The sequence below is a fragment of the Scyliorhinus canicula genome, chromosome 21, assembly GCF_902713615.1.
Source record: "Scyliorhinus canicula chromosome 21, sScyCan1.1, whole genome shotgun sequence".
Classification (NCBI taxonomy): Eukaryota; Metazoa; Chordata; class Chondrichthyes; order Carcharhiniformes; family Scyliorhinidae; genus Scyliorhinus; species Scyliorhinus canicula.
This window is the reverse complement of record NC_052166.1, coordinates 59,322,754-59,347,829: the sequence shown is the minus strand read 5'-3', so window position 1 is coordinate 59,347,829 and position 25,076 is coordinate 59,322,754. Positions and strand designations below refer to the sequence as shown.

Below are 25,076 nucleotides of genomic sequence, written 5' to 3'. Positions count from 1 at the left end.
GGGAGCAGGTATCCTCTTCCTAACCCTTGCGGTGCCAGATGCGCCACGATCTAGCTTAGGTGGCATACGGTCTCTTTGGTGAGACAGAGTCCGACGGTGCGACACACAAGGTCTGGCAGGTCCTCCAAGGATGAAAGCCGAACGGTAGAAACGTGGTCTGATGTAGCACCATCGTACCTCTTCCTTGGCCTACCTGGTAGACAACTGACACTTGAGCTACACTGACTGGCCCCTGCTATTCTGTGGCAGCTCTTGTCCTGCAGGGTCTGCCCTGGCCTGGCTCTGGCACCCTCGCCCTACGATGGCAGTGCCACATCCTCGAACAGGGAGTGGGGGGAGGGTGCGGGGGCGGAGAGACAGAGACTGTCTCCAAGTTGAGTCTTCACTTGACCATCCAAACCCCCCCTGAATTACATGATCACCCTGAGTTTTAGTGCTCCCCCGCCCTCGCCAGTCCCTCCCCTGCCCATCTGGAGTACCGATGGCTGCTACAATTGGTGTTAGTAGTGGGCTCTGTGACCTCTATCTTGTTTCTCCCAGAAGGGTCTACAGTGGGTGTTCCCATTGAATGAGCCTTGTGCCTTCCCACCAGAATGGTGGCAACTGCTTGTGTTGTTCAGACGTTCATACTATGCAAGCATGCGACTCCATGCTAAAAGACTGGTGTGCTTGCACGTCCTACAGATGGGAGTCATTGAGGCATGTGTGCCTTTGTTGGGAGCTTGGCTGCAGTGTGATGTGGAGCCTGTTTGTAACACAAAAGGTTGTGACAGGAGCCGTTCAGGTTTCTTCAGCACGCACAAGATCCAAACTCATACTGTGTGATACCAATGGGGCGTGGTTGGCCTGCGGGGCCTGAAGCGATCGTTAGGGGTGGGTTAGCGGATAGTCTCATGAGTAAGGCTATTGTTCTGAGAGGGGCTGTGTGCCAGGGAGGGTTCAGCAGCCACCAGTACATGTGCCCTTTGTGTGGGGTCAGCTCTGTTAAACTCCTGTTTCCTCTGCTGTGGAGTTGGGCATGTAAGGAGTTCAATGAGGAGTGCCAGCAGCTGGTGGTCCAACGATTGAGCTGGCCACGTTTATCCCCCTGATTATACCGTGGATACATGAGAGTTTCCAGATAGGAAAGGTAGATGGGTGTCTACATGATCAGGAGACCCCAGAGAATTTCCAGAAGACTGTCAGCAGTTTAAACAGTCAGGAGCCTGTAAGTAACACCTAAGGGGTGAATTGCTAGTCTTTTACAGCAGCAATGGGTGGACCTGCCACAGCACCCCGAGATGTTGTTTCTCAAGAGGGGGTGGGGGCAGTGGGAGGGGAACTCCTTCAATCAGATGGGTCAGAGGCTGCTGATGGTACCTGTGCCCTGTGAGGATGACTGCCTCAGCCCTAGGAATGGCACTCCAGATGCACCAATTGGGGTGCGAATGGTATACTCTCCAAACATCTTTTTGCCATCAGTATCACAGAGTAGTCAAGATGACAAGATGTGTGGCATGCATCCTATGAACATCAGTGTGCAGTTCCTGCATGCACTCCGAAGTGCTGCTGCATATGTCTCTCCATGAGATTGACCAATGTGAATATGCACTCAAAGCCCTGAGCCATGGTGGTGCACATGAGCTGCTTAACGCCTCCATTTTCTGCTTGTGACCCTGCACTGCCTCAGGGAATTCCAGCATGCATGAGCACATCTGTTACTGCTAGTCTAAGTAGAGCTCCCTTTCCTGTGACTACTGAGACCCTGCATCTTTGCCCAGCTGAGCAGGACTGTGGCAGTCCTCCATCCTCCAAGTGAGACTTCCCATAGCTGCCCTCTGCCTCTGTCACCTCCTTCTGCACACTCATGACATGATCATCACCCAGTGCCACTCTGACGGTATCTGAGCTGGTGGAGGTTACACTGTACTGGAGGTGACGGTGTAATGGTAATACCACTAGCTGAGTAGCTAATGCTCTGGGGGATATGGGTTCAATACCACCACGACAGTTGGTTGAATTTAAATTAAATTAATGTATCTGGAAATATAAAGTTCCAGTCTCTGTAATGGTGACAAAACTATCACCGATTGTTGTACACCCCCATCTGGTTCACTCAGTCCTTTAGGGAAGAAATTTAGCCATCTTTACCCAGTCTGGCCTACATGTGACTCCAGACCCACAACAATGTGGTTGACTCTTAACTGTCCTAGCAAGTTCAGTTAAGGACAATTCGATTTTGAGCAATAAATGCACACCTTGTCAGAAACACCAACATTCTGAGAAAGAATAAACTTGTCAGTCGTGATGTTGCTAGGTCTGAGCTCTGCTCTGGAATGCTTGGCCCAGTGACAGTGAAGGAGTCAGTCTTAGCACCTCGAAGTCAGTAACTGTGGGTGATGCAAGAAAAGATCATGAGAATAGCCTTGGAGACCAAAAGCCTCTGCCCTGCTGAGGTTTCCCAATGCAGCTCAGGCTTCATGCTGCCGTCAAGTTGGAGTGCAATATAAACCCCCTTTTTAAAAAAAAATTTAGATTACCCAATTATTTTTTCCAATTAAGGGGCAATTTAGCGTGGCCAATCCGCCTACTCTGCGCATTTTTTGGGTTGTGGGGGCGAAACCCACGTAGACACAGGGAGAATGTGCAAACTCCACACGGACAGTGACCCAGAGCCGGGATCGAACCTGGGACCTCAGCGCCGTGAGGCGGTTGTGCTAACCACTAGGCCACCGTGCTGCCCATATAAACCCCCTTAATGTACACATTGAGTACCTAATCCCCATCTCTAACATCACTGTGGGTGTACATACACCTCAGGAATGCAGCGGTTCAAGAAGGCAGTTCACCACCACCTTCTGAATGGCAACGAGGGATGGGCAATAAATGCTTGCCTGCCAGTGACGCCCACATCCCGTAAATTAATTTTTAAAAGCTCAATACCCAGAGGACTGTCTTGAAGCTGGTGGCCATAGTGGGTTTAAATCAGGTTTGCTGTCATTCAGTCCAACTCTCTTCCTGCCCCCAATGCTGATAATTGATGTCCAACCTACCAGCTAGCCAATTGGTTAGTTCACCCGCTGAAAATTGTCGCAGCCCTACTCAGCTGGCCCCCGGAAGGAAAATCCTGTCCATGATCTCAGTTGACCAACTGTAGGAATAATTGATGAGCTGCCCCCCCCGATCGCGGGCCTGATGCCCTTTCACCGCCCCCGTCTCCGAGTGCGATTTCGATGCAGAGGCTCGGAGAATCCCGCCCAAAATTTTACAGATGTCGACGGGTTCGAAAAACACGCCACCGACTGGTTTGCTGGCACCATCACATCCTGGGCCATTTTCCCAGAAACCGGATTTGAGTGAGCCGGGCGAGTGCTAAAGGCCTATTGGGGCCTATTTTCAGAGGTTGACTGGAATCAGTACAATGTCAACATTTACCAAATTGAAATTTTGTTGAGAAAAGTTGCCCTCTTTGTTGATCTATTTTAAACTTTTTAGTAATTTTGTTCTTATAAATATCATCCTTTTAATATACTTTGAAACAATTTTTGGCTGTAAGCAAGTTCCCAAAATGCTCATTATGTCCCCTTATTGTACGTGTTGCTTTGTTTGTACTGCATTAACACTGTTGCTAATGAAAAGACATTTACTGTTTGCTGCAAGTGTTTGGCACGATTTATAATGGGGATTCCTCCCATATAGCTAAGCTATTAAAGTTTTTTTTAAAAAGACGGTCCAGCCCCCATGCTGTGATTGATGTTTGTACCTAAAATAAAGCATTCTATCCTTTGACACAGAATTGTTCTCTAAACGGCTTCATCTTTAACTGACCTATCACAGTCGCACAAAGTGCCCTTTTTTTTTAATAAAGTGCGGTGGTCAAACATCTGCCAAGGTCATAGATCTGCATTGACTTTCATTCAGTACCAAATCAACTCAAATTTTATATCAACCGCAGGCTTTGCTTCTTGCTTGACTTGTTCCTCTAAAACTACTCTGACTCCAGCTGAGAGCATGTCAAAGGATGAGATGAAATCAACTTGAGGGGAATTAAAGGCGTGATTTTTTAGCCTCTAATAATGGCATAAGGGTACCAGTTTTTAAGAAACAATTTTGTTTTTTGGATTTAAAACCTATTCAGGGACATTTTCAGTGTGACGCAGGCTTTTTATTGTACTATTAGTACAATTACAGGGAGAAAAAGTTCTCTGAACAAATAATTTAATATTATTGCTGATTAAAGTTTTTTTTTTAAATGACCGTTTAACCTCTCTTTTTAAAGAGAGTGTACCAGGAATAATGGGCATGATTTAGACCATAGAATTCCTACAGCTCAAAAAGAGACCATTCGGCCGATCAAGTCTGCACCCTCTGAAAGAGAACCCTATCTAAGCCCACTCCTCACCCTATCCCCATAACCCCATACACAGCCCCATCTAACCTACACATCCTTGGGGCAATTTAACATGGCCAATCCACCTGATTTAATGGAGAAGGAACAGCGCCGGGATTCACCGACCCCCGCCGAGTTTGAGAATCGCTGGGGGCCGTCGTAAATCCCGCCCCCGCCGTCTCCCGAAGTCTCTGGCACCAGAGATTCGGCGGGGGCGGGACCCGCGCCGCGCCTGTCGGCGCCCCCCCACCCCCCCAGCGATTCTCCAGCCCGTGATGGGCCGAAGTCCCGCCGCTGTCATGCCGGTCCTGTCGGCGTGAATCAAACCACCTACCTTACTGGTGTAACCAGGTGGCACGGGCGGGCTCCGAGGTCCTGGCCCCCCCCCCCCCCCCCCCCTCCCCCCCCCCCCCCCCCCCCCCCCCCCCCGGAAAAGTGCTAAACGACACCCAGTCGAGGTCTCTGGCTTGGACGTATTCAAGTGGGCCTAACTACTCATGGAATGTGCAAATCTTGTTCACGCCCGTGAGGGCAAGAACCAGATCTCGATGCCTCGGAAAGTCTCGTTAGACCTCACGAGGCGTAACGAGCATCGTAAATCTCACGAGAGACCTCTGAGTCCCAAGTCAGGAGCGACGAGACTGTTAGATCACATCCTATATTTTTGTTTGACACCAGTGGTATTAATTGCTATGGACACTTCAGTCTGGTTCTTGAGTTGCACTCACTCCAAAATTATTGCAACCATTATTTCCCCTCCTACAGTTAAAGAAGCGTGCTGTGCTTTAATAGAAAAAGAACCAAAACCAACAAACCCAAATTTGTAGCTTAACTCAGTTTGATCAATGCATGAACCACCCTTATTCTATCACTGCCTTCTACAGTTGTTCTCTGTTCCTGTTGGCAAAATTGTGGCTGAGCTCAAAAGGCCAGAGCACAAAGTTGGGATATTTTTAATTTTGTTCTTTGTTTTCAGTGCTACAGTATCTTAAAAATGGATAGAGATAATTTTAGTTAAAAAAACAAATTGAGTTTTTTGATCCTATTTTGAGCTGGGAGGAATTATTGTTTTGCAGACAATGTGGGTCTCACAATCACTTTTGTGTTTACTTAAACTTATTCTTCTGAAAAAATCACATTTCTCACTAGATTTCAGTATCAGTAATTGATTCAACCATTAAATGAAACAAAATGTGCTCCCCACTCCCTCTCGGTTTTGGTGGTTCTTTGTAAGGTTATTATTACATCCAGCTTCCCAGATCAGACTGTCTCAGTAAAAGTGCAGGACTTCTGCTCAGATTTTTGACAGTACCGTTTAAAAGCTCACTGCTAAAGAGGTGTACGGTAGTCTCTGGTGGTGTCTTTACTTTCTCAAGTTCCCCCCCCCCCCCTTTCTCTCTTCTCTCATGTCCCTTCTCTCATTCTTTCCCCCATGCCTTCTCTTTCATTTGCCCTTCTCTCTCATATTTTAAAGAAATGTTTTACTTTCTGACTTTTGCCTTTTTCTCTATGGGGAGACATGCAGACTCTACTTACTCTTTCTCTACAACAGAAAAATTGAGATTTTCACTGCTTTATATCTGCAGTTTTGATTCTAGATCTCACTATTCTAAGGCACCACATGTAGAATTCCCAACAATGTTAATAAAGCGTACTTGCATGAAGAATTAGAATGAAAACAGCAGGGAAACAAATACCGTACAAAAATATTTTTCTTCTTTTTGTTTCATTGCTTTTGTCTGATTTTGAACACAACAGAAGCACAAGTGATATGAATGGCTGACGAATGATGTGTACAGTGGATCCTTCTGAACTGCTACACAACATGTGGTGTTCTTACTGCTGCCAATTGATTCTGTTTTGTTTTATTTAAATTGCTAGTTGAAGAATAGGGTAGCACATTGGTTGCTAGCACTGCTGCCTCACAGCGCCAGGGACCCGGGTTCAATTCCAACCTCAGGTGTCTGTCTGTGCGGAGTTTACAGTTTCTCCCCGTGTCTGCATGGGTTTCCTCTGGGTGCACCGGTTTCCTCCCACAGCCCAAAGATATGCAGGTTAGGTGGAATGGCCATGATCAATTGCTCCTTAGTGTTCAAAGGTTAGGTGGGGTTACAGGGAGAGGGTGGTGGAGTGGTAGGGTGCTCTTTCAGAGTGGGTGCAGAATCGATGGGCTGAATGGCCTCCTGCACTGTAGCAGTTCTATGATTCTTGTAGATAAAAGGTTATGTCAGCCGAGTTTTGGCATTTTTAGGGCATTGGTGGATAGATTCTTGGCAAGAAAGGGAGTGATAGGTTATCAGGAGTAGGCAGAGTGCAGATTTGAGGTTACTATCAGATCAGCCATGATCTTATTAAATAGCGGACCAGGTTGGAGGGGCTGAATGGCCTACTCCAGCTTCTTGTTCATATGTTCGTAAACCTGCATTGTCATGTGGTTCTAGTAAGGTTTTGCATAGGTTACTGCTCAGCTCAGCGCTTGGAAACCCATTGCCAAATGTGAGGTCAGCTAACTCAGCACATAAAACTGAGAATGCAGCAAGTTTCAATTTTGAAATCCATTTTAAGCACTGTATGCTGAATGATTACATTTGTGCTCAAATTTTTATGAAATAGCTAGTTGCAAGGTAACAGGATTCAGCTGTTAAGTTGTAAAGCACATGAATGGGAAAAATTCAAAGTTATTTTTTTTCACAAACTGGGATTCATTCGTTCTGAGTTGTGTTCTGGGCGACTACCTCCTCAACTCTTCTTTGAAGGACAAAATGTATTCCTGCAAATGACAGGAGTGGGGTGCAGGCAGTGGGTGGAAGATTATTTTCAGTAAGGGATTCAGCATGATTTTCATTTGAAATCAGCATTCATTAAGTTATGTCGATCTGGATCCATATTAGGAAATTTACATTTTTTAAACATATGTTATACAAATGTATATTAATCAATAAACCATAAAGGAAGAAAGTGGAAAAATAAACAGAGAAAGAAACAATTGCTCTCCTTCTCCCAGGGTTGCTCAGGCAGCACATAATGTCACACTGCAGAGCAGTGTTTTTTAGAGGACTGACAGTAAGTATAAACATGCTTTAAAATCAGAAATTGATTTTGTTTTTCTCAATAACCTGACAGAATCATGCACCGGATGGTATGTTCATGATGACAGTTGACCCAGCAAAGTCTCCAAACACTCCTGACGAATTGGAGATTGAGTTCAAAAATGGTAAGTTTTTTTTTCATTTTGGGATGAGGATGGATAATGGAGGATGAGATGATTGTAACCAAGAAGCAGTTGGACCATAATAAACTTCGGAATTGCAAGTTCCAAAATAGCTTTGTGTCTTTTTCACTGAAGAATCAACTAACATAATAGCCTGGATATGTGCCTGCTGGGAGTGCCAATTAGAACTTCGAACATGCATTGCCTATGATTTTCTGTCCATTAAAATTAATAACAACAACTCCTATTTGCATTTATATAGCATAAAGTGTGGTGCCCAGAATTGGACACTGTTCTCCAGCTGGGGTCTGACCAGTGATTTATAAAGGTTCGGAATAACTTCCTCGCTTTTGTACTTTATGCCTCTATTTATAAAGCTAATGATCCCATGTGCTTTTCACCAACCTTATTAACTTGTGCTGCCGCCTTCAATAATTTGTCTGTGTGAACTTCCATTTCTCTCTGCTCTTCTTTAAGATTGTGTCATTTAATTTATATAACTTCTCTTCATTCATCCTTTCAAAGTGTTCCATCCAATTAATACTTTTCTCTGTATTAAATATCATCTGCTATATCTCTGGTCCATTTCACTTGTCCATGTCCTCCTGAAGTCTGCAATTATCCTTCTCATTGTTTACTATACTTCAAGTTTTGTGTCACCTGCAGACCCTTTATAATAACTTAGTCTTCTAGCTCATTTATATATAAATATATATTTCAAAAGGACCGTGGCCCTGGAGGACATCATTGTATACTTACATGCAGTCTGAAAACTACAGTTCACTATTACTCTCTGCTTTCTGTATCCTGGCCATTTTCAGAATGAAAGTTTTGCTAAACATTCTTTTCTGTGCCTTGTGATCAAATGCTTTTTAAAATCCATATACACCAATGCAGGACTTTTCCCGTGGGCTTTGGAACCCCACTGTCAGGTCAAATGGGGATCAGAAGACTTCACTGTGTAAGGAACAGTAACCTGGCTGTGATTTTCCCCAGACTGGCCTATCAATGGCCAGAGGGCAGGCTCGTTACTCAATTAGAACAGTGAGTGGGTTCTTGAAGCTGGAGAGCCAACAGGAGGCCCTCCAGCACTGAAGGAACAGCAGGCTGCCTTTCGGGCAACTTCACAGTAAAAAAAATGACCTCAGCAGTGTCCAGGGAGTTTTGGATGTCTTTCCTTTCCTAGTCATAGGAATGTGTTTAGTCTATGCCTGAACTATCTTCTTGAGGCAAGCTTGAAGATTCAGGCTCCAACGGTTGAGTTGCTCATCGTTGCTCCCCGTCCTGGCCCTTCCACTTGTTGAGCTCGTTTTCATTGTTTCAATATTTTCAACTGATTTGAGGACCCCCAACTCTAATGCTTATTGAGCTCCTCGTAATTGCCCTGAACTCTGGCCCTGATGCTCTTACATTGGCTCAAGTATCCCATCCCTGAAGTTTTTGCATGGCTGAAGGACTCAGGCCCAGATGCTCTCTCACAGGCTTTCTTGGGTTACAACATCCACTTTGTATATGATGAAAATAGCATTGACATAATACATCTGGTAAAAGTGATTGTATTGCCATTAAGTATATCTTTTTAAAAATTTGTTAATTTTAGAGTACTCAATTATTTTTTTCCAATTAAGGGGCAATTTAGCGTGGCTAATCCACCTAACCTGCACATCTTTGGGTTGTGGGGTGAAACCCGCGCAGGCACGGGGAGAATGTGCAGACTCCACACAGACAGTGACCCAGGGCCGGGATCGAATCCGGGTCCTCAGTGCCGTAGGCAGCAGTGCTAACCACTGTGCCACTATGCAGCCCCCATGAAGTATATCTTTGTGACTAAAAACTATAATATCAGCTCATTTTAAAATTTATACTTTTGGAATAGTCAAGTTAACATTCTGCTGCTGATGTGAAACAGAAATAGAAATGCATCTTAAGTGCTGCATTATTAAGCTTTTCCTTTTAAAACTGCTTTTTATTGTGTTTTTATTTCAGAAAAGCAACACACGGCTTTTCTACAGCACTATTATGTTAACTTCTTTTGTGTCTGGGAATAGATGCCCCAAAATCTAATACATTTATTATAGGCTGTAGGGGACTAAGCCTCCCTGCTATAACTATTCATTTTAGAGTTAATTTATTTGAAGTTTTAATCTAATTATTAACTATTTTCAGACTTAAGTAGCTTTTTGGACAACAGGATGACTATGTTGGTGCTCACGAGGCTGAGTGGAGGACAATACAACAGGCGCAAAAATTTGTTGGGGTTTAGTAATCATTAATGTGGAGCTTACATTTTATAGAGAAAAGGCTAAAAAGGCTATTTTACTCTGATTGGCAACTGATTGCTGTGCTATATGCTAATAAGGTAGACAGATGGATGTGAAGGAGATTAGAGACTGGCTTTCTGCTTCTCCTCCTTCCACACCCCCAACTGCTTCCTGTTTCATTTATTGCTCATTTCGTGCAGCTAATAAGAAGGCCAATGACATCTCCTTTTTTTGCCTGTTTTGAGCAATGATTAATTCATGGGGTTATTCCCCTTGATGGACTACTACAGACATTCACCTTTGTAGGGCAGGATAATGTGGAGCATGTGTGCATGCCGACCGTGCAATGTGCGCTCCCCTCCATTTATCAGCCTGAAAAAGCCCATTCTATTCGCTCATTTGTCCAGCCTGCATGAGGTACTGGTGGGACAGAAGGTGCTGGGGCATACACAATGCTGAAGTGTGAAATTTAATTAGTAAAGGGCTTGGCCATGATTTCACGGCCCAAAAGAAAGGAGTTTTTATGTCTCTGGAGCTTCCTCAGCCAAAGCCCACTGTGCTCTTAGTTACTGGGGTGTATTCATAGTTCATATATGTCAGCCCCATTTAATGCACCAGCCATGAAGTTAGAGATCCTTTGCCTTGAAATACTTTCCTTTTTTGCTCTGCTGCAGGTGTCCCTATCAAGGTCACCAACCTGGGTGACAAGACCACTCGGAGCTCGGCCCTTGAACTGTTCATGTACCTCAATGAAATCGGGTAAGACTATTACAAACCTTATTTCCCTCAACAATATTCACTTCTCAACAAATTGGATTCTTGATGGGAACAGAAGAATCAATTCTCTTCATTTAAATTTTGATTCAGTGTAAAGTTTCATTGTTACCTCACTACCTCTTCGCACCACAGTAAGGATAATGGGTAAAATACATTGAGAATAAGTTATAAAAATTAAGGCTGGAAATACATTTACAAAAGATTCCATCTCAATTACATAGGTAATGCATTTAAAATCAATAAGGTATATTAATAATTTATGCGGTAAATATGATATTCCTGACAATGACCCTTATAATTCAAATGAAAAGTGTGGAAGCAGAAAGTGTCATGTTAGCAGTTTGCTGGTACATTCCTTGGAAAAGTGGCTGATTGAGGGACCGCACATGGCTCAGCGGACCTTCCCAAAAAGATATATTGCATTTCTCTCACCAGCCATAGGCGAGACCCCTGAAGCCATAACAAGGATTCTGCCCAGAGTTTCTAACTTCATTGCAGTATTATTCTCAAGGATGGGAACTTAGCCAAAGAATTTCTCCTTGTGTACTGGCATTATAGTTGAGTAGTGTTTTCTGTACTCAAATATTCCTATTTTTATTTATTTTTAATGGCAACATTTATAATAACTACCTAATAAACAAAAATTCTTCATTGAGAAAGAAAATGCCTGGACATCATTGACACTCAGACACACGCCCTGAAAATCCACCTGATTTGCTGGCAACCTGCCACAACTGCATTGGGAGGCCACAGTTGTTGGACGTGTAATTGTAAAATGACAGGGACCTGGTTGTGCAAGATCAGGAGGTGGATTCACCATTCCTGACGCCGGTATCAGGATTCCTGATCATGCGGAGAATGGAGCGTTCCCCGAAAAGCGGGATTGGTGCCAGGCGCTAAACCCATTGCGATGGTCCAATCCCTTGGGGGTGGCCGCAGCGAGCTACCTGTCCCCTGCTAGCAGCACCATGCAAAACCGTGATTCAAAACCATGATTTCCAAGTATTTAAAACTGATTGATGGGCTTCCCCCAAACAAAGGACACATGCACTGATGCCACTGGACCCTCCCTGGCATATTGTCTCTCTCAGAGTAAAAGCATCACCAGTGATACTATCTGCTAGCCCACCCCTGAGGATCACAAGCAGTCTCCACCTCACCCATGATTCCATCCCCTGCCAGGAAACATGACCAAATCCCTGTCACAGCGTTTGTGTAGAACCCAGGCTCCACATATCACAGCAGCTAAGGTCCCAGCAAATGCGGACACCCCTCGCTCAGCCTCATCTGTGGGACCTGCCCGCACAGCAGGCTCTTAGTATATGGCCGCATGCCTTCGCAGTATGAAAGTCTCCACCATACACCCTTCTGGTGGGAGAACATAAGGCTCACCTAGTGATGAGACCCACGTTAGACACCACCGGCTAGCACCGACGCCAACCAAAACTCCCGGGTTAACAATTTGTGTAGGTAAGGGACCTACTCTAATTTACACCGGCGGGACCGGCTACAGATGGGCTGGGCTTCGGCCCATCGCGGGCCGGAGAATTCGGGCAGCCCCGGCGCCCACTGAGTCGCGCTGGACCCCGCCATTCTCTGATTCGGGCGGCGCGACTCACGCCAGGTCGGTTTTTGGGGGCCGGGAGAATTGGGAGGACCGGGGGGAGGTGGGGATTCACGCCGACCCCCGGCGATTCTCCCACCCGGCGGGGGGGTCGGAGAATCCCGCCCCTGCTCCCGGTGGCCACCAAGGTGACTGTGGCCCTCAACTTCTATACATCTGGCTCAGTCCAGGGCTTGAGCGAGGACCTGTGCGAGATCTCGCAAAAGTCTGCACGTAGGTGCATCCGCGCTGTCACGGACGCCGTATGCTCCCAGGCATCTACATACACCACCCACCAGGACCAGGCCCAACAGGGTGCCCAGGCTGCTGGATTTACCCTCATGGCTTGCATGCCCAGGGTTGGTTGAAGTCCATGAATGTGCAGTTGGTGCCCGTTCACCAGCTGCACATCATGCACGTCTGCACCCGATATCCAGGCAGTGTGCACGATGCATACATCCCGGCACTTTCTAGCCACTCTCTCTGAGGAAATGGCTAGTGGGCGCTTAGGTCATGGCTAGTGACACCTGTGTGAGGACCCCAGATGGAGGCGGAGAACCATTATAATGAAGTTCACTCAGCAACCAGGAACATCATCGAGCGGTGCATCAGCATTTTGAAGACACGCTTCTGCTTCCTGGACCGCTCTGGTGGGGCTCTCCAATATAGCCCCCAGAGGGTCTCTAACTGTTTCATCCTTATTAACATCACGCAACAGTGGGACGACATGCTGGAGGAGGATGAAGAACTGCAGGTCTCGTCTAACGAGGACGGTGTCCAGAAGGATCCTGTGAGGCTGCAGAGCTGGCATGACCGGCTGCTCAACATGTGATTTAGGGCCGCCACACATGAGACAACCTCATCAGTTCCCGATTTACTAACTAAGAGGCTCTGCCACTATGTCCCATCTCTTTCCATCTCTCCCTGTCCCCCAACTTTAACCAACCCAAAATTCACCTTCCTTTGAGTCTCTTAACCCTTTCCTCCTTTAGCCTCTGAAACGCCCCTCGTGAGATCCAACAGCCTCCTCGCGTCACCAAGTCAGGCGTGAACAGGGCCGATTGATCGCGCCCGTAGTAGGTGGTTGAAGCAGGGACGATAGTGACGTTTAAACGACATCTTGACAAATACAAGGGGCAGCACGGTGGCCTAGTGGTTAGCACATCCGCCTCACGGCGCTGAGGTCCCAGGTTCGATCCCGGCTCTGGGTCACTGTCTGTGTGGAGTTTGCACATTCTCCCCGTGTCTGCGTGGGTTTCGCCCCCACAACCCAAAAATGTGCAGAGTAGGTGGATTGGCCACGCTAAATTGCCCCTTAATTGGAAAAAATAATTGGGTAATCTAAATTTATAAAAAAAAAAAAAAAAAAAAAAAAAAAATCTTGACAAATACATGAATAGGATGGGAATAGAGAGATACAGACCCTGGAAATGTAGAAGATTTTAGTTTAGACAGGTAACATGGCCGGCACAGGCTTGGAGGGCCGAAGGGCCTGTTCCTGTATTGTACTTTTCTTTGTTCTTTGGGTGAAAGTCAGCCAAATCTCCTGTCCCTAATTATTTTCTTGCTGTAAAGGCCACGTGCTGAATTTTCATTTTTCGGTCCGTTCCAACCCCGCACGTCATTACCGTGAAATGTACACTGCAATTTTTGAATGAAGAGCCAATTAATGGCCAGGGGGTAGGTGACCATTGTGCGTCGGGCTATTCTCCCATGGCAATTTTTCTGCCCACCTGCCTTCATTCCTGCCTCATCAGGCTTTGAAATTCAAGCCTATATTTGTGAGTGGTAGGATCAGACTCTGCTATGGTGTTTGACATGGTCAACATTTACTATCTAGGCATATACATGAAGAAATAACCATTTGGACAAAATACCATTAAGAGAACAGGAACCACAGAAAAATAGCCCACCCTAAATAACTGACGTGCAAGGAGAGGAGGCATGCAGAAAAGATACAGGAAGCAGGAGGTATTTATTAAAAAGAATAACTATCCATGGGCACATGGGCTTCTTTAAGATTTCTGAATGCATTTGCTGGACTATTTCATTAGTAGCTTTTGTTGGTACTATTAACTTCTTGTGTCCTTCTCCTTTGTTTTTTTTCTCTGAAACTTTTTCTCTTCCTTAGCATGGAAGTTACAGCACAGAAAAGGCCATTTCATAAGTTCATGAGATATCGGAGCAGAATTCGGCCCATCAAGTCTGCTCCACTATTCTAACATGGCTGATATGTTCCTCATCTGCTCCCTACGATGTTACAGACCAAGAGCTGGATTGCAAAACCAACAAGAGCATTTCCTCCTTAGAATCAAGGAGCAGGAGTAGGCAATTTAGCCCCCCCACCCCCCGGAGCCTAAACACCCTCAATGTGATCATGGCTGATCCCATCCTGGCCTTGACTCCACCATCCTGCCCGTTCTCCATAACCCTTCAACCCATTACCAATTAAAAATCTGTCTAACTCCTCCTTTAAGTACTCACTGCCCCTGCATCCATCGCACTTTGAGGTAGCGAATTCCATATATTTGCAACCCCTTGGGAAAAATAATTTTTCCTCAAATCTGTTTTAAATTTGCTACCTCTATTATGACCTCTCGTTTTCGAATGCCGCACAAGAGGAAGCATCCTGCTCCACGTCTACTTTAGCCGTACCTTTTAGCATCTTGAATACCTCAATTAGATCTCCCCGAGTATCGGCCTAAATTTTTCAATCTCTCCTCATATGATGAACCCCACATCTCTGGAATCAATCCATTTGACTCAACTCTTTGGTTATGGCCTATAAGAGCCTTCTGCCATCTTTCTTCATCACGCCTGTCGCCATATCCTTCTATTTTGTTTTTCCTTTAGCTTTGTTTTCAATTCCTCTATACTATTCAATTCAACCACTTCCTTGTGGCAACGAGTTCCACTTCCTGGTACGTAAGTAACCTGAGGATTTTCCTTGAAGAAGAACTTTCATGGCCATCATCAGTCTTCCACCACTTCACCCAAATGGCCATCCTACAAGCATGGGTCTGGCTGCTGTGCACCAGTAGACAGATCGGGACTGGATTCTCCATTCTCCTGTTTCTTGGTGGTATGCTGTTTACTGATGGGGGATTCTATACACCCTCCTCTGTCCATGGGGTTTCCCATTGAAGCCACCCCATGCTGCCAGAAAATCCATGGGCGAGGTTGTGCTGCCGGTGGGAAAAGTGAACCGCAATAGACGGAGAATTCCAGCCCTGATGTCGGTTCTAACCAAGCACAACACAGAAGTGCAGTTCCAGCAAAGTAGATTAGATAACAAACAAGGGGATGAAGTAATAGAACATAGAACAGTACAGCACAGAACAGGCCCTTCGGCCCTCAATGTTGTGCCGAGCCATGATCACCCTACTCAAACTCACGTATCCACCCTATACCCGTAACCCAACAACCCCCCTTAACCTTACTTTTTATTAGGACACTACGGGCAATTTAGCATGGCCAATCCACCTAACCCGCACATCTTTGGACTGTGGGAGGAAACCGGAACACCCGGAGGAAACCCACGCACACAGGGGGAGGACGTGCAGACTCCACACAGACAGTGACCCAGCCGGGAATCGAACCTGGGACCCTGGAGCTGTGAAGCATTTATGCTAACCACCATGCTACCCTGCTGCCCCTGTTCTACTGACAAACCTATATTTGTATATGTACGAAATTCCTTTGTTTGCTACTGTACAAAGTTATTAGCCCCTTTTGGGATTAAAATAGAAAAATGTCATTTGAATGTGTTTAACAGTGCCACTACCAATATTGCTTAATAATAATACAATATGGGAAGAAAGTCCTGACCATTGCTTCACAAAACCAGTTCTAGACCAAGTACATGCATTAGCTGCAAGTCCTAAATGATAATAAACATAATGTAAGAATAGGATGAATTTAAATAGCCCAATATTTACGGATTTGATAAATTTAAATGTTCACTAGTAGGTGATCTCCTTATTTCTGGTACATTGCATTTTATTTTAAAAGTTATCCACATTTTAGCCCAAAATCATGAACGTAAAGGATTGATCTTTAATAAATGCTTATGAATATATATGGTAAAATAAAATTTGAAATTCAGACAGTGTCCATTTGAAACTGATGTGATTTTAATGTAGCCTCAGCCTTTTGAAGGATGAAAGGCCTGGGAAAAGGTTTATGCAGTGTTAAATAAAACAAGCATCAACTGAGTTTTGTTTAGATATTAGTTTATTGTTTTGTTTTGTTCCTGAAAGAATGCGTGACACAGCAATTATGTGTTGTATTGGGACAAAATAGTACAATGATATAAAACTTTGCTTTATCCCCTTTTAAACTGGTATTTAAAAGATTGAGTGAAATGACTTCACACGCACAATGAGGCTTGTATGAATACAGCTGTGATGTTAAGAAGGTTTATTTTTAAAAAAAATCTTGTCTCCTGGTTACTGTCACTTTTAATTGTCAACTTCCTCGGTCACTATTCTTCCTCAAAAGCCACTTTAAGTGCTGTGTGCTTGCAAGATGAAAGCAGGATTTGCATTGCAATGAGTTTTTATGTGATGCTGAATAGACATGTATAAATGAGATTGGATTTACTGTATTTTTTCCCCGCGGGCCTACTGTGATGGTCCTCAGTGCCTGCCTATAGCAAACTGGACTGTGAGAATTTTGCATGGATTTCTGTCTGTGTACCCTGAATGTGGCAGCCTTGGAGGTCTTCTTCCGGATTTAATCAGCTGCTGCTCATACCGCACAGCTCCAACAGCATGCTGTCGACCTGGAGAATTGCCTCTTTGTGCACCGCTCGACGTCTCCCTTCAAAGTGTGTGAAAAGATCAGTCTCATTTTATTCTAATCTGACTTCACTCCCATTCAGGACCCGACAAAGTGCCAGGCTGTGTGCCTTGGAATTGTGCAGCCATCCTAAAAAATTTTGACATCCTTTAATGAGGCAGAATGTTCATTGTGTGAGTTTATCTCGCTGTCTCTCAGTTGACTGGCCCTTTTTAACCTCAACCATATTAATGTCTACATCACTTGAGCCAATTACTTAATGCCCTGTTGTACCTTTATGGGGGTGATTCACCCGCCTGAAAAGGAAATTGAACTATACCATTCGTCTTCTGCCTTTTTCAGGGGTAAGCATGGGGTTGGACGTATAGACATCGTGGAGAATCGCTTCATTGGCATGAAATCACGCGGTAAGGGACTCCTGATGTGTTTTATCTAATGTTTTAAAATCTATTCTGATATTGTATTGTCCATAGTAGTCAAGTATTTGCATCAGTGTTGTCTGGTATTGTGACAGGCTATTTCTGCTCGCAACTTCAATAATCAGTTTTCAGATGGATCAATATCTACCTGCAGCCACATATTTACAGGAAAAACATGTAATGAGTAATCCATAGAAAATGGAATAAAGAAATTTGGGTTCCTATTTCTCAACAATATTTCCAGAATGATTTTTTGGTTAACTCCATGTAAACTTTATGCCCTGTAGCTTTTGGCAATCAGATTGTATTCCTGCACTTTTACGATTGCATCCAGGAAAATTATCTTGATATTAAAGCAAATACTATACCAAAATATGCTACACAGGTAAAACCTGATTTAGCATTGGTTCTATGCTTTGTTTACAATTGAAATTTGGTTTGCCCCACACTCTTCTCACCAAACCATGTAAGATTTTGACTGATCCATTGAGCTAAACCATGTGCACAATTTGAATATGGATTAATTCACTTGAGTATTTTAAACTGAGTTCCAGTGAGCGTGGATTAAAGGGTATTTGAAGAGCTCCACAACCGATGACAGCATATATATTTGGAGTGCCAGATGGAATATTGAAATAGAAGGTCACGTTTGTGGTTCTCCACATGGTGAATTACTAATCTCAGCCGTGCAGTCTAGAATGATGCCAAGTGGTAGCCACCCACTTCCCAACTGGATAGGCAAACCAAGCTGTGCCACTCATGTGCACTCTAACAACTAAATTCAGAACAGCATTAGTATAAGCCTGCAGGCAGGCAGATTGCCTGAACAACTAATCATAAAGTTACATGGCCTGATGAAGCTAAAGAAAGGGAGGGTATACAAAATATCTAAATTTTTAAACAAGTACTGTAATTTTCTCCTCTCATCCCTTCCACTTCTGAAGGTTGACTTCTTCTTGGAGTACAGTACCACAGATGGTGATCATTCTTCAGTGTTGCATTCATTAAGCCATTCTTCAGTTAAGAATATTGATGGTCAGTAGCAGCAGGTTAATTGACAATTGGAGCCATCATAAACAAAACCTTATCCTCCTTTGCTCAATGCTCATATACATGCACTTCCAGCAGAGGTCACTGGTCTGCAATAAACAACAGCAACCCAGGCTGATTATTTTTTCCCTCCCCACCCTGCACCCCAACACCCATGGCTTGAAACTACGTATTTATACCTATGGCAGGATAGGACCTGGGCTTTCTGATCTATCCAGCTGAGTTACTCCATTGGATAAAGCCCGCAGACTCATTGTGGGAATTTCAGCCATGATGATTAAGGAAAGTAAAGTCTAATGTCAGACTACAACCAAATAACAACTGTTGCTGCCCAAAAGTCTGTTTAGTAAGAACAGTTACAATTGGAAATAAATTAAATTTCAATAAGGAATCTGCTTTCATCAGACATTTTATAAATAATGTAATGGCACTCCTTCCCAATCTAGGAATTCTTGCCATCTCGTGATGAGGGGAATGTCAGTGCGTAGAAGTTGCATAAATTATTGTTTAAAATGCATTTACAGGATGTGGGCATTCAGGATGTGGGAATTGCTGGCTAGGCCAGCATTTATTGCCCATTCCTAATTGCCCTTGAGCGTGGCTTGCTAAACAACCACATTGCTGTGAGTCTGGAGTCACATGTAGGCCAGACCAGGTAAGGATAGCAGATTTCTTCCCCTTAGTGAGCCCAGATGGGTTTTCACAACAATCGACAATGGTTTCATGGTCATCATCAGACTTAATTCTGGATGATGTTTTTAATTAATTTAAATTCCACCATCTGAGTGGTTGGATTCGAACCCCAGGCCTCAAGAATATTACAGTACCGCTGTTCCACCACCTCCCCATATCCTACCTAAGGCTAATACCCACCTAAGATTGGAGAGCCCACAATAGCTAAAAGTGAGTATTTTCCATTATTTACTGATGCAGAATAATACTCTATGCATCACATTGTGTAATCATTTCATTCTTCACAAATTAGCATTTCCTCAGACTTATTGGAAACAACGACACAGAAAACCCACCAGTTTCTAAAATTAAGCAATTTATTTTCAAAATTAAAGACTTGGATGAAAATGTGATTAATAGTAGGACGGTTATGTTAAGATAGGGGCAACACGGTAGCATGGTGGTTAGCATAAATGCTTCACAGCTCCAGGGTCCCAGGTTCGATTCCCGGCTGGGTCACTGTCTGTGCGGAGTCTGCACGTCCTCCCCGTGTGTGCGTGGGTTTCCTCCGGGTGCTCCGGTTTCCTCCCACAGTCCAAAGATGTGCGGGTTAGGTGGATTGGCCATGCTAAATTGCCCGTAGTGTTCTAAAAAGTAAGGTTAAGGGGGGGGTTGTTGGGTTACGGGTATAGGGTGGATACGTGGGTTTGAGTAGGGTGATCATGGCTCGGCACAATATCGAGGGCCGAAGGGCCTGTTCTGTGCTGTACTGTTCTATGTTCTATGTAACTATCTTAATTTTTTTTTCACTTCAGTTTGTTCTTCGTAAAGTTCTAATATAGCCAATTAAGGGGAGATTAGCAATCCAGAGGTCCAGCTTATCCTCTTAGGGGACATAGGTTCAAACCCCAAGTGCTGGAATTTAAATGTGATTAAATAAAATCTGCAATTGGAAGCTTGTATTTGTTGCGGTGACCATGAAACTATAATTGATTACTGTAAAAGCCCATCTGGTTCGCTAGTTCCCTGTAGGAGGAAATCTGCCATTTTTACCTGGTGTTGCCTACATGTGACTCCATAGATAAAAGCAAGATAAAAGCAAATTACTGTGGATGCTGGAATCTGAAACAACAACAGAAAATACTGGGCAATCTCAGCAGGTCTGACAGCATCTGTGGAGAGAAAAGGGAGCTAACGTTTCGAGTCTGGAAGACTCTTTGCCAAAGCTCCAGGCTCACAGCAATCGCTTGACCCCTAATATTATCGTAGCTTGCTATGTGCTACACAACTTTGCGATGCAAAGGGGGAGAACCTGAATGATGAGGAGATGGAAAAATTGCACATCTTATCCTCCAAGGTCCGAGGAGGAGCAAGTCGAAAGAGTTGCGAACAAGGAGCAGGAGGAGGTCATTCACCCTCTCGAGCCTGCTTAATAAGATCATGGCTGATCTGATAGAAATCTCAAATCGACATCCTGCCAACCCTGATGACCTATCACCCCTTTGCTTACCCAAGAATCTATCCAGGTGTGCCTGAAAAATATTCAAAGATTCTGCTTCCACCAACTTATAAGGAAGAGAGTTCCAAAGACACAAGACCCCTGAGAGGAAGAATTTCACCATCTCCATTTTAAATGGGCAACCCCTTATTTTAAAACAGTGACCCCTAGTTCTACATTCTACCACAAGAGGAAACAATCTCTCCACATCCACCCTGTCAAGACCCCTCTGGATATGTTTCAATCAAATCACCTCTTACCCTTCTAAACTCCAGCAGATACAAACCTAGTCTGTCCTCATTAAGACAACCCGCACATTTCAGATATCAACCTGGTAAACCTTCTGTAAACTACTTCCAATGCATTTACATCCTTCCTTAAACAAGGTTCCCAAGCTGTACACAGTACGCCAGATATGATCTCACCAATGTCCTCACAACTGAAGCATAACCTCCCTACTTTTGTTTTTGATTCTCCTTGCAATAAATGATAACATTCTACTAGCTTTCCTAATTACTTGTAGTACCTCCATGCTAACCTTTTGAACTCGTATAACCAGATTTCTCCACACCTCAAGAGCTCTGCAATATCTCACTATTTAGATAATATGCTTTGGTTTTATTCTTCCTGCCAAAATGGACAATATCACATTTTCCCACATTATATTCCATTTGCCAGATTTTTGCCCACTCACTTAACCTATCTATATCTTTTTGTAGCTCCTCATGTTCTCTTTACAACTTGCTTTCCTACCTTTCTTTGTGTCATCAGTAAATTTGGCAACCATCCAATCCATCCCTTCATCCAAGTCATTTACATTTATGTAAACTGTAAACTGTTGTGGTCCCAGCACTTATCCCTGTGACACACCACTTGTTACATCTTGCCAACCTGAAAAAGACCATTTATACCGGCTCGCTACCTCCTGTTATCCAGCCAATCTTTTATCCATGCCAATAAGTTACACCCTAGACCATGAGCTTTTTTTTTCCACAATAACCTTTGACCTGGACTTTATAAATGCCTTCTGGAAATCGAAGTACAGTACATCCACTGGTTCCCCCTTATCCACAGCACATGTTACTTCTGCAAAGAACTCCAATAAGTTGGTGGAACGTGATTTCTGTTTTACAAAACCATGTTGACTCTTTCTGATTACTTTAGCTTATCCAAGTGCCCTGCTATAACTTATTTAATAATAGCTTCTAACATTTTCCCGACAACATATGTTACGCTAACTGGCCTGCAGTTTCTCCTGTGCGTCTCCCTCCCTTTTTGAATAAAGGTGTTGTATTTGCAATCATCTAATTTTATGGGATCTTCCCTGAATCTAGGGAGTTTTGGATAATTAAAACCAATGATTTGACTCTCTCACTGGACATTTATTTTAAGACCCTAAAATGAATCAGGATCCCGGCTCTTGTCAGCCCATAGCTCCAATATTTTATTCAGTCCCACTTCTCTTGTGACTGTCATTTTCCTGAATTCCTTCCTCCCTTCCATTTCCTGGTTTACAGCTGCTTCTGTGATAAGACCATAATTCATAGGAGCAGAATTAGGCCATTCGGCCCATCGAGACTGCTCCGCCATTCAATCATAACTGATATGTTTCTCATCTGCATTCTCCTGCCTTCTCCCCATAACCCCTGATCCCCCTACTTTTTAAAAAACATTTTATTAAGCCATTTATAATTTTATAAAATAAACGATACAAATATAAACATAATGCAAAAAACATCTCTCACTTATTCCACCTACCCTAAACACAAAGTGGCCTAACCCCCCCCATTGCCTCTGCTGACAGTTTAGCCTTCCCCGAAGAAGTCCATAAACGGCTGCCACCTCCGGATGAACCCCAATGTTGAACCTCTCGGGGCGAACTTAATTTTCTCAAGTCTAAGAAACTCAGCCATGTCTCTAACCCAAACCTCTGATTTTGCGGGCTTTGAGTCCTCCACGCTAACAATATCCGCCTCCGGGCTACCAAGGTGGCAAAGGCCAAAACATCAGCCTCTCTCGCCCCCTGGACTCCCGGATCTTCCTGCACTCCAAAGATTGCCACCTCTGAACTTGGCGCCACCCATGTTTTTTTTCTAAATTTAGAGTACCCAACTATTTTTTCCAATTATCAGGCAATTTAGCATGTCCAATCCACCTACCCTGCACATCTTTGGATTGTGGGGGTGAAACCCACGCAGACAAGGGGAGAACGTGCAAACTCCACACGGACAATGACCCAGGGCCGGGATTCGAACCCGGGTCCCCAGCGCCGTGAGGCAGCAATGCTAACCACTGTACCACATAGCTGCCCTGCGCCACCCTTGTTTTACGTACCGTTGACATAAGATCCGCAAATCCCTGCCAGTATCCGCTAAGCTTCAGGCATGCCGAAAACATATAGGCATGGTTTGCTGGCCCTCCCGCACACCTCACACACTTGTCCTCTATCCCGAAAAACTTGCTCATCTGCATGTCTGCCTCATGTCAGGCTGAGCCTGGCACCGATGAGGACGTGTTGACTCTGCTCAAAGCATCCGCCCACAGACCAGCCTCTACTTCCCCCGCCCAGCTCATCTTCCCATTTACCTTTACCTCATCTATCTGGCTTTCATCTCACTCCATAAGCTCTTTGTAGATATCCAAAACCTTCCCCTCCTTCACCCCCGTTCTGGAAACTACCCTGTTCTGTATTCCCTGTGGCGGTAGGAGCGGAAAGGTCGAAACCTGCCTTCACACAAAATCCCTTATCTGCAGTTATCAAAACCCATTCCCTCCCAGCAATTCAAACTTCTCCTCCAAATCCTTCAAACAGGGAAAGCTCCCATCAATAAATAGACCTCCCATCCTTTCAAACCCTGCTATCGGCCATCTCCGAAACCCCCCATTCAGCCTCCCCGGAACAAACCGGTGATTATCACAAATTGGAGCCCATACCGATTCTCCCTCCACTCTCATATGCTTCACTCTCATATGCTTCCTCCACTGCCCCCAGACTCTCAGGACCGGGCTTGTGGAATACTGTGCCCGCAAGAATGGCAGAGGAGCCGTTACCAAAGGCCGCCTACCTTTTCCTTAGCTGGTGTGCAAGCATCCTGCCGGCCTTCTCCCCATACTCCTATATCGCCATCGCCCCCCCCTCGCCTTCCACCACCTTCCCTGTTGATAACAGACCAAACTTCATCTGTAGCTTCTACCTTCAATAACCCTGCCTCCGGGGCCTCCGAATATCTCCTGTCCACCTGGAATATTTCCCTAACCAGCCTATCTATCTCTGCTCACTCTGCCTTCTCCTTATGGGCCCGTATCGAAATTAGCTCCCCCCCTCTAACCACTGCCTTCAGCGCAAATGTTTACAGTGGACATTTGAAGTAGGCTAAAATAAGCATTTAATGTAAAAAGAAAAAGGAAGCAAAGTACAAATCTGTGTCTGTTTTATGAGGGAGTCATAATGAAGAATGGTAGAAGACTCAACACAGACATGTTCGGCAGGATTCTCCGACCACCCACCGGGTCGGAGAATCCCAGGGGGGGCGGCGTGAATCCCACCCCGCCGCTCCAACGTCAGCTGCCGTATTCTCCGGCGTCAGTTTTCGGGTTGGGGCGGGGATCATGCCACGCCGGTCGGGGGTCGTTGGCAGCGGGCCCACCCCCCGGCAATTCTCTGGGCCCCGATGGGCAGAGCGGCCGTCGGTTTCTGGCCAGTCCTGCCGGCGTGGATTGGACATGGTCCCACATGGCGGCACTTGGCTGATAGGCCTACTGGTGCGGTCCTCGGGTGTGGGGGGAGGGGGCACAGGGGGATCCAGCCCCGAGGGGGGCCCCCCCACGGTGGCCTGGCCCGCAATCGTGGCCCACCGATCTGCAGGCGGGCCTGTGCGGTGGGGGCACTCTTTTCCTTCCGCCTTCGCCATAGTCTTCACGATGGCGGAGGCGGAAGTGACCCCCTCCCCTGCGCATGCGCGGGGATGACGTCAGCAGCCGCTGACACTCCGGCGCATGCGCGGTCTTCCGGAGAAGTCCCTTCGGCCCCGGCTGGCGTGGCGCCAAAGGCCTCTTTCCTTCCACGCCGGTGCCTGTAGGGTTCCGCCATGGCTGGCGCAGGGAGGACACCCCCCTACGCATGCCCGGAACCACGCCAGCGGTTCTGCGCATGCGCTAACTCCCGCCGGCCCTTTGGCATCGGTTGGTGCGCCGCCAACCCCTCCGCCGCCGGCCTAGCCCCTGGAAGTGCAGACAATTCAGCAACTTCCGGTCTGCCCCACGCCAGAGTGGTTCGCGCCGCTTTTTTAGGCCAGCATCGGGCCTTCACGGGGATTAGGGAGAATGTATGTTCTGGTGTAGCTACGTAACAACTTGCATTTTCCACAATTTAGTTGCTTATTTATTTTTCATATTGTTGTTCTGAAGTGCTTTTCT

The 25,076-nt window shown here is 45.3% G+C and overlaps 1 protein-coding gene across 2 annotated transcripts in view; it reads left to right on the top strand.

Annotated features, from left to right (window-relative positions):
* The window catches only part of ass1 (argininosuccinate synthase 1), a 168,702-nt gene that overhangs the window by 94,011 nt on the left and 49,615 nt on the right, over nucleotides 1–25,076 (top strand). For both annotated transcript variants that reach the window (XM_038782508.1, XM_038782509.1), the window contains exons 9-11: nucleotides 7,493–7,583; nucleotides 10,516–10,600; nucleotides 17,364–17,428. In XM_038782508.1, the coding sequence (XP_038638436.1) occupies nucleotides 7,493–7,583; nucleotides 10,516–10,600; nucleotides 17,364–17,428 (241 nt within the window). The remainder of the gene's footprint in view (nucleotides 1–7,492; nucleotides 7,584–10,515; nucleotides 10,601–17,363; nucleotides 17,429–25,076) is intronic.